We start from the raw sequence: 9,658 nt of genomic DNA, 5'->3' as shown, positions 1-9,658 counted from the left end.
GCCCGGCCGGGGTAGCTCAGAGGTGGAACATCAACCTATAATCCAGGAGATTCCCTGTCAGGGCACATGCCCAGGTTTAGGGCTCGATCCCCAGCAGGGGGCATGCAGGAGGCAGATCAATGACTCTCATCATTGATGTTTCTCTCTCTCTCTCTCTCTCTCTCTCTCTCTCTTTCTCTCTCCCTCTCCCTTCCTCTCTCTGAAATCAATAAAGATATATTTTTTAAAAAGAATGCATACATATAGTTCAATTTATGTAAATATAGTTTTATATATACAGTATAACAATATGTATATGCATATACATAGTTATATATATTTATATAGTTACTAGACCCATATATGTATGCAAACACATAAAGGAAAACATGAAGGATGCATATCAAACTGATTATGATGACTTCTGAGCAAGGGGATTTAGGACTGTCCCATACTGTTTTCATTTTATGAAACCACATTTATGACCAAACAAAACTCCATCAAAGGTCAGAGTCATTGAAATAAAATAGCCAATGGCTAGAAAATGATGCTGAGACCCACCCTGGCATCTGCCATCTGTTTCTGGACACTGCCACATCCAAAGCAAACCGTAATCACTCAATAAATGTTAGTCCAAAGGAAAAGCATTTCTCCCACTTTAACACAGAAGTCAAGTCCACCACATATGTAACACTGTGCGTTTATTTACAAAGAGGTTAGAGAAACACACAGAATCTGGCTCCCCTGTGCACCGGGGAGTCACCATCGTCATAATAAATACAGTAATTTTTAAAAAGAAAAAAATACTGGATTGAAACAGTTGAGGGTCATCCTGAGCTCCCACTCCCTCTCACAGTGGGGTGGGGGGTAACCCACAAGATAGAAGCCATCTTCCTTCCCCTCTTCTACTTCCCAATCTTCCGTAATTGTCCATGGATAGAAATAAAAAGTCGTTCTTCCCAGGTGTTATCAACTCTTATTTGACCCTCAAAACACCAAAGTCAGTGCTCCTTCCCTTCCCAGGGCACTCTGAAGGCACCATCTGGGTCAGACACAGAGAGTCTCCAGCCAGCCACGTGCCAAGGGGATATCCTAGGGGCCCAAGGACATGGATGAGGGGCACTTTGTGTATGAGGGGCCATATCTGGGCACGGAGGGGAAGACTAAGAGGGCTCAGTGAGAGAAGTGAAGGGCATCAAACAGACTGTCTAAACTAGAACGGGGAAATTCAAACTGAATTACCCCTTCAGCATACCATAGTACACCCATAGCACAGATGAGGAAGATGAGGTCCAGAGAGAGGGAACTTTTGCCCATGGGCTGCAGAGCCATCAGTTGAAAGACCCACTGGGTCAGACAGGGCCCCTCCCCCATTCCTCCCTAAGGAGGGGGAGCCTTATCAACCAGGACTGCAGTGGATGGGGCACAGAGGAAGGGTCTTTGGAAGGCGAGAAGACGGTGGTCTTTGGAAGGGAGGTGTGGAAGGGTCAGTGATTGGGGGTGTGGTGGTGCAGAGGCTATGAAGGGGAGCCCAAACAAACCCCCAGACTCATACTGTAGTCATGACCTTGAGAGAACCCGAACGGAAACGTAGTATCTTTTTCTTGAGCGCGTGGGAAGCCTTGATCTTCACAAAGACCTTGGCGGGGCCGGCGGGCGCCCCTCCACCCGCACCACCTCCAGGCCCGGAAGCCGCGGTGGCCGCCACCAGCTGCTGCGGCCACACGAGGCCACCGCTGCCGTCGGAATCGCTGGATGCGGAACTGAAGGCAGGCGACTCGCCCTCGCTGGCGCTCGACTCGCTCTCCCCGTAGCCGCCGCCGCCGCCGCCCGTCGGGCCCCGGCGTCCGAGGGGCCCCAGGCGCCCCACCGAGCACTCGGAGTCGCTGCCGGCGCAGCCGTAGAGCAGCCGGCGCTGGGGAGCAGACGGGGACGGGCCAGGACCCGGGCCGCGGGCGGCGGGGGCGCGGGGGCGGCCGCGGCGCCCGTCGGCGGCGTCGATCTCGGCCGTGGAGCGCCAGCGGCGGCAGGACCCCGCGGCCTGGGCGGCCAGCGTGGGTGCCGGGCCGCGGCGAGGCCGCGGGGGCCGCGGCTCTTCCCGTTCGGCTGTGGGATACTTGGGCGGCCCCGGAGGGACGGCGGCGGCGCGGCCCAGCAGGCTGGTCTCCGACTGCGAGCGCGCGGCCTTCCGCGCCCGGGGCGAGCCCCGGCGCCCCGAGGCCTCCGTCATGCGTCCGCGGCGGCCCGCGGCCCGGGGACGCTCCCGGGGTGGGGACTGCTCCACGCTGCGGCCCCGGGTCAGCGGTGGCGCCTTGCGGCGGGCCGCGCGGCCGGGGAGGCCGCGGGTGGCCGCCTGAGCGCCCGGGATGTACTGCGCCTTCACCAGGCGGCCCTCCGCCGGGCTGTCTGGGGGCGAGGGGGCTGCGGGCGACGCGGCGGGCTCGGGCGCCGCCTCCGACTCCCACTGCGAGGCCCAGGCGCGGCCCAAGGCGGCCGGACTCGCGGAACGGCCCCCCGCGCGCTCCACGGGGGGCTCGGGCGCGGGCCGCGCGCCTCCGGGGGGCGGGGACGCGTCGGGTGGCCGCTGGCGCACGCTGTTCTGGCGCCGCGGGCCCCCGTCCGCGCCCCCGGGACTGGTCCGGGGCTGGCCCGCCCCCCGGCGGCGGCGCCTGCGCAGGAGCGCCGAGATGTAGCCGTCCAGGGGCCGTCCGGAGCCCGGTACGTCGGGCGAGTCTGCCGGGGGGCGGCCGCAGGGCCGAGGGCTGCGCAGCGCCACCGCGTGCAGAGGGCTGGGCGTCAGGAAGGGCCCCGCGCGGGCCCGCCGCTCCGCTGAGGAGCCGGCCTCCGCGCCCGCAGACCCGGCTGCCGTGGGATAGGGCGCCGAGAAGGACCGCGGGACTGCTGCCCGAGCTCCCACCACCTCGGGAGCGCTAGGACTGGCATCTCCTACGGGAGGGAAACAAAATTTCAAAAGGAAGAGTGGAAGAGGCTCTCAAGGCCGTTCTCAAGGTGCCAGGACGGGCATTTCCCCTCTATTGTCCCATTCCATCAAACAAACAAAAAAGCCTGCTCTCACCCCTTCCCCCACATCAGGTTCATAACAAAATCCTCACAGTAGCCTACAAGGCCCTGAATGATCTGTCCTGCCTCTGCCTCTCTGACCTCCATTTCTAAGCCCTCCCCTCTACATGTATAGGTCTCCGACGAGCGTGACCTCCAGGATGCAGAGGCCAGTAATGCTCCTGCCTCAGGGCCTTTGCACCTGCTGTTACTGATACCTACAACGCTCTTCCCTCAGGATTGGTCCACTCCTTCACTTGCTTCAGGGTGCCACGCAAATGTCACAGTCTCAGGGATGCCTTCTCTGACCGTATTTTGTAAAATTGCAATTCATTCCCCTACTCCAAGAGACACTCCCTAGTCTCCTCCCCAAATCTTCTTTTCATTGTACTTGTCAATATCTAATACCCTATGTGTTTTACTTATTTATCTTGTGTGTTACCTATTTCACTCACTAGAATGTCAATTTTGTGAGGACAGGGACTGTTTTCACTGCTGTATCCATCACCCATGGGATAGTGTGCTAGGATAGCACATAGTAGGGGCTCAGAAACTTGCATGAATGAATAACAGTAGTTCCCAATGACCAAGAGGCTCCCATGTACCAAGTCCAATGCCTTAAGGCAAAGGCCCACTGAATACTCAAAACTTCCCTATGAGATCGGTGTAGTTATTAATCCCATTTTAACAGATGGAGAAACAGAGGTCCAGAAAGAAGTGAAATACTCAAAATCACATGAAAAGGAATGTCACAGCCAGAATTCCAATTCAGGTTGGTCTGACTCAGAAGTGTGTGGTCAAAACCATCTTCTCACTGTCACTTCCCTGGCTCTCAGGGCCCCAACCCCACCCACCTTACCTAGGGACTTAGGCCTCTCGCTGGCATAGATGCCCCGGGGTTCAGAGGGACCCAGGCGTCCATAGGAGCCAGATCCGGAGAAGCCACTGTCCCCACAGAAGGTTGAGGGTGGTGAGTCAGGACCTCCTGTAGAGCTGGGGTCTTCATAGAAGCCTGGATTGAGAAGGGGAGAGATAATCAGGGGGCCTGCCTGGGGAAACCAGGGGGTAGAGACCAAGCAACAGAGACAAGGGAGCCTGAGAGATGGGGGACAGTGGAAAACATTGGGGTGTCCCAGGCTGACCCTGCTCCCTTTACCCATGCTCACCCGAGCTGCGCCCGCTCTCCTGTTCCAGGCCCCCAGACTCCAGGCTCAGGTCTCCCAGCTGCTGGCCCAGGTCCCAGATGAGTCCGGGCAAGGCCTCCTGAAGGCATGGTGAGAGCAGGATGGTCAGAAGCCCCACCCCCAAGTCCTCTGCCGACTGGTCCCCTATTCCAGGAGCTCATGGGCAGAGTTTCACTTTGACAATGAGACTCTGACTTCAAAAGACAGGCTAAACCCAGTCCTTACCACAGCCACCTTATTCCCTTTTAGGTGTGACGAGGCCTCAGAAGGTCCCATTCCTTCCACCTCCCTTCTTCCATCTGTGCTCATGGCCCCTTGACCCCTATTAGAATGTCCCTCATTGAGTCTAACTTTAGTTCTTCTTGCTGTAAGGGCACTTCACTGCTAAAAGTTGGTGTCCAGGACCTAGCAGATCCCTTAGTCTGCCTTCTCCCAGGTCCTTGACCTTTTCTTCTCAGATGCCTCCATCTTCCCTCCCCCTCATCCACCGGTAGAAAGTTCTTTTGCAAATCTCCCTGAGTCCTTCCTGGTGCAGACTGACCCTTTCCCTCACATGGATAAAATAGGCTGCTATGACTCATATGTTTTTGCTCCTCACTTCAGAAAGAACCCCTCATGCCTAATGGAAAGGCATTCCTAGCCTCAGTGGTACTGCAGCAGGTTCCTTGGCTCCTGGGACCACATCTGCCTCCAGCTCTTGCTCCATTCCCACTCAGAAGCCCCCACTGCTCCTGATCCCCATAAGAAATTTCTGTTGAGTCTACCCTGTCTCCTTCTTGCTGCAGCAAAAGATCGATTCTTATCAGGTGTGAAAAAGTGAAGGTGAAAACCCTTTAAGGGGAGTGTGACAGTGACTGTGGAACTGAACCTCATGTTGGAAATTGGGGCCAGAGGCAGGAAGAGTCTCACTGGGGTCTGGGTGAGGCCAGAGGTGGCGGCAGCTGAGCTGACGGTTGACCCTCAGACAAAAGCAGCTTGTCTGGACGGCGGGAAGGAGGGGGGAGGGAGGAGGGGCTGGGAGGGCAGGCGCCCAGCCCTGCCTATTTAAGGCAGAAAGATTGGCCAGCTCCCTTGCAGACACGCCCCCCCCTCCAGCTTCCCACTCCTGTGGCTGCTCTCCTGGGCTCCATCCTCTCCCTCCCCCAGAACAGAAGCCCCCACCTGGGCTTGTTTATGGCAGGAAAGTCAACAAGACAATCCACTTTGGGCTCCTGCTCTGAGTGTGCAGAGGGGCTCAGGGTGGCGTCATCTTTGAGCAAAACCCAGGAAAGCAGGAGAATTGTGCAGCATCTGGGGTGACTAGAAATAAATCAGAATTCCCCAGGTACCCCATATCATGTCCCCCACTAATTGCCCCCTTGCTCACTGCACTAGCCACACTGGCCTCCTTGCTGTTCCCTGAACATGCCAGGTATGTTCCATCCTCAGTAGGATGTGTCCCCCGCATCTCCTCCTGGCTCACTCCCTTGCTTCATTCAGAAACTTTGCTTACCCGATCCCTTCTCCCACCCTCTTTCCAAAATAGCTCTGTCATTCTGCACCTCAGGTGCCCTGCCTTTTTTCCTACGTAGCAGCAATGACCCCATGGCTTAAAATTCTATATTTCAGGTTGGCATTTGTTTATTGTTTCTCGAACTGGAATGTCAGCCCCTGGAGGGCAGAGATTCTTGACTGTTTTGTTCACTACTGCACCCTCCCCACCTCCAGTGCCTTGAACAGTGTCTGACACAAAGTAGGTGCTCAGGAAACTTTCGATGAAGGAATGAATGTATACAGCAGAATATTATACAACTGTTAAAATGGAAGGAGGCAATTTCTATATAGAATCATCACCAAGACAGAATGTTGAATGGGGAAAGGAAAGTGCAGAGTGTATAGTATGAGGGTGGGTCAGAATTATCTGGAGGGTGTATTAAAACCTGAATTACTGATCCCCTCAGAGCTTCTGATTCCAGTCTGGAACCCCCCAAAATTGCATTTCTAACAGGTTCCCATGTGATGCTCTAGTCCAGTGGACCACATTTTGAGAACCACTGGCATAGGCCCTGGGACCTTACCCAAGAAACTGGAATTTGTAAAAAAGCAAAGCAAAGCTTGAAATTTCTGGTATGTAAACTGTTTCTGCCAGTAGATGCATTGAAAGGCCTGCAGGGACTTCCAAGGTGACACAGAGGTGATTTCAGGGAAGAGGGTGCATTTAGGGAGCCAAATGAGGGATAAGGGAACAGGTTGGTACAATGAAGTGGTTAAGGAGGCATAGCTTGGAGTCTAATTGCCAGGGTTCGAATTCAGCTCTGGCGCTTCCCAGCTGTGTGACCTTGAGCAGGTTACTTCACCCCTCTGGGCCTTGGTTTCCTCATCTGTAACAGGGCATCCTTCAACTCCCTCTGTTATGGGGTTGTGAGGATTCAGTGAGTTAAAAGAGCAGTTCCTTTTAAGTACTCAATAAATGTTAGCTTTTATTTTATATGAAAGCTCTGAATTTCTAAAAGGAAAATATAAAATCACGATTACTTGTGTAATTAAAAATAAGTGTTAGTAAGTTCTTCAGGTCTAATTTCAATTCTGCCGTCATAGGGAAGGCAGGAGTTAGGGGGAATGGAAAGGAGAGGCCTCCTCTACCTTTGTGCCTGGACCCCCCCAGCACTCCCTCCCCCAGTCTATTCTAAGTCTGACCTCATTCTTTCCAGCTGCAAAGGGATGAATCTTTAAAAGACCAGAAGGTCTTTGGTTTGAATCTGGCTCCCCATTGGCCCCCAATACCGAGTGGGCTTGAGGGCGTCAAGCTCAGGCAGGTTTAACATGAGTGTGGTTAGGGCTTGGGGAGACCTAACCCCTTCGCCCAAACTTTTTCAGACCTTTGTTCCTGCCCGCACATCCCTAGTCTGTGTCCAATTCCCTTTGTCTCTGTTAGGAAGTCCTTCTGCAAGTCTAACTTAAGTCCTTCTTGCTGGAAGGAGACCTTCTTCCTTGGTGGGAGAGAGAGGGACCTCCACCCCCTGCCAGGACTCCTGCCTGTTTCCTCTGAGACCCTGTTCCTGCCTCCCCATCAGTCTTGTGAGAAACGAAGGAAGTCTGGCTTCAGCGCTCTTGCTTCAAAGGGGTTATAGTCCTGGGTGGCGGGTGGGAGAGGTAAGCATCGTAAGACAGAGGCTCAGGGATGAGTAGAGGCCTCCACCCCCTCTTCAGAAGGACCCAGGAACCCCCAACACCAGAGGGGTTTATATTTAGCGCTTTTCTGCGCCTCTCTCGGGCCACTGTCTCCCTCCCGCTGCCTGCTGCCGCCTCCTCCCTGATGCCGGGACGGCGCTTTGCCTGGAGACTGGCGGGGAAGAGGCCTCCCTACTACCACCTCATGGGGGGGGGGGTGCTGAGGGGCAGAGATGGGGTAGCTGAGGGGGAAGGGAGGGTAGACTGAGGCAGAGACTGAGGGGCAGTGAGGAAGGACACAGCTTGCCCATCCCCATGACTTTCCTCTCCTCGTAGAGCTGGGAGGCGCCTTCCCCAGCCCAGCCTGCCGGGGGTGGGTGGCGGGGAGCTGGTGAAGGCCCCCACAATGCTTCTCTAACTTTGGGAGGGGGTGGCGCCTCCCACAGCTGTTTCTGTTTCCAGAGAAGAATGTGCAGGGTCCCACTCCCGGCCGGGGGAGGGGCTGGGCCTGCAGCCTCTGAGTCTGGCTTCAGTCCCCTCCCCAGTCCCCATCTGGGGTGGGGGCAGTCGAGGTCAGCAGCAGGGAGAGCCCACTCCCCCACCACCTCGGCTCAGGTTTCCCCAAACGGGAAGCTCTGACCACCCACAGGCTTGGGGATGGGATCTGCACCGGGAGCTGGGGTCTGGGGCCTGGAGGGCTGGGGGGAGGGGAAGAGAGAGCAGAGACGGGGACCTGGGGCCGGAAAAGAGAGGTGCAGATGTGCAAAAGGGAAGAGCAGGGAGACAGAAACACACGGCAGGTCACAGAGATGTGCGGTAGGGAGAGTGTGAGGAACCCAGGAAGACGTCGGGAGAATCAAGGAATGAGGGGAGGGAGAGTGGGGAACGACAAGAGAGTCATTCTGGAGGCTTCTGCTCCACCTTCCCCCATTCAAGCGCCCAGAGAGCCCAGGAGTCAGACCCCCCATGCCGCCTCAGCCTGCCTCCTCTTGGGTTAACCAGGGTTGGGACCAGGTAGGAAAGGAGGAAAAGTACCATGGGTGGGCCACGATCACCGTGGGGTCCTCAGGAACTGTGAGCCTCCCCTGGGCAGGCATCCCTCCCTCCGGAGGCCCTAAGAGTCCCTCACCCCATCTGGCCCCCCGGAGACCTCCAAGCACACCAGGACCTAGGGAAGATGGAGCCCTGGCAGCAGGGGCCCAGAGTGGGGCACGTTTGGATCTGGGCAGTGTGACCTTGGGTGAGTCATTTGCCCTCTCTGAGCCTCAGTTTCTTTCTCTGTAAAATGGGGACTATCCCCCCTTATCACCCAAGCTGCAAGAAGACAACGCATGCTGAGTACTGGCCCCGGGCTTGACACATACTTGGCGCCCAGAAGGGTTTTCTTTGGGGAAGGGGTCCTGGGGATGGGGCCTGGGCATGTCTATAGGCTCCAGCGGAGCCATGCGGTCCCTCCTTTCCCAGTTCGGGGGTGGGGAGGCCACATCCCGCCCGCCGCCCAGACTCCAGGGTCTGCAGCCCCACCCCCTGTCCTTCCCCCTTCCCCTCCCCCACCGGGACGGGTGTGTGAGCATCTAACCGAGACAGATAGACAGACAGATACAGATGGTTGCGGAGGGACGGACGGACAGGCGGCCCCTCACCAGCTGCTCCTCCAGGGCCGCCGCGGCCCGGCGCGCCGCCGCTGCATCTTCGTCCTCGTCGGCGTCCTCCTCGTCCTCGGCCTCGGCGCCCCCCATTCCGGGCTGGGCCAGCCGCAGCGCCTGCTGCACGCGGTACTCCTGCCTCTCCCGTAGCCAGTGCAACTCGCAGAGCCCGGCCAGGCTGCCCTCCAGCCAGCCCCGCAGCCGGCCCCGCTCGGGGCTCACCGGGAACGAGAAGGCCCGGATCATGGCTGCGGCCCCCCGCCCCAGCCCAGCCGGGCCCCGCGGCCACCCCTCTCCCGGTCCCACCTCCCCGCCCCAACAGCCCGCCTGCCCGCCCGCCCGCTGGCCCGGCTGTCACCGTCTCATCTGCATAGGCGCACGCCCATTGGGCCGCCCGCCCGCGCCTTATCTGCATAGCCACGCCCCCGACCACACAGCAACCAGCACCTATTGCTGGGGCATGCACCCGCCCCCCCAATGCGACGCATGCTCGCAGCTGCCTACTCGCTGTGCTCTCAGGCGGCCTCGCCACGCCCCCCCACGCCAGCCTGCCATTGGTCCGTGGCCACGCCCCCACGCGTCACAATGAAACAAGCCCGTCCTTGCTCCAATGTCATTGGTCCGTGCCTCCCGGGTCCC

The 9,658-nt window shown here is 57.5% G+C and overlaps 1 protein-coding gene across 1 annotated transcript; it reads right to left on the bottom strand.

Annotated features, from left to right (window-relative positions):
• Nucleotides 1-663: 663 nt before the first annotated feature.
• On the bottom strand, nt 664-9,330 carry DACT3 (dishevelled binding antagonist of beta catenin 3). The gene is made up of 4 exons (XM_081119130.1): nt 9,017-9,330; nt 4,206-4,302; nt 3,899-4,051; nt 664-2,925 (listed from the first exon to the last, which is right to left on the bottom strand). Exons 1-4 carry the CDS (start codon nt 9,263-9,265, stop codon nt 1,529-1,531), a joined length of 1,896 nt encoding a protein of 631 aa, XP_080975256.1. The 5' UTR covers nt 9,266-9,330; the 3' UTR covers nt 664-1,528.
• Nucleotides 9,331-9,658: the final 328 nt, after the last annotated feature.

Source organism: Miniopterus schreibersii, assembly GCF_964146895.1.
Source record: "Miniopterus schreibersii genome assembly, chromosome: 18".
NCBI lineage: Eukaryota > Metazoa > Chordata > Mammalia > Chiroptera > Miniopteridae > Miniopterus > Miniopterus schreibersii.
The sequence above is the reverse complement of the archived record's forward strand: the minus strand, read 5'-3'. Positions and strand labels throughout refer to the sequence as shown.

Excerpts from the sequence above, each read along its gene's own strand:
- DACT3 (XM_081119130.1), bottom strand. The coding sequence starts at position 9,265 with ATGATCCGGGCCTTCTCGTTCCCGGTGAGCCCCGAGCGGGGCCGGCTG. Across the intron at positions 4,303-9,016 it reads CGGCCCTGGAGGAGCAGCTG|GAGGCCTTGCCCGGACTCAT; the intron begins GTGAGGGGCCGC and ends CCATGCCTTCAG. Across the intron at positions 2,926-3,898 it reads CGAGAGGCCTAAGTCCCTAG|GAGATGCCAGTCCTAGCGCT; the intron begins GTAAGGTGGGTG and ends TCCCTCCCGTAG.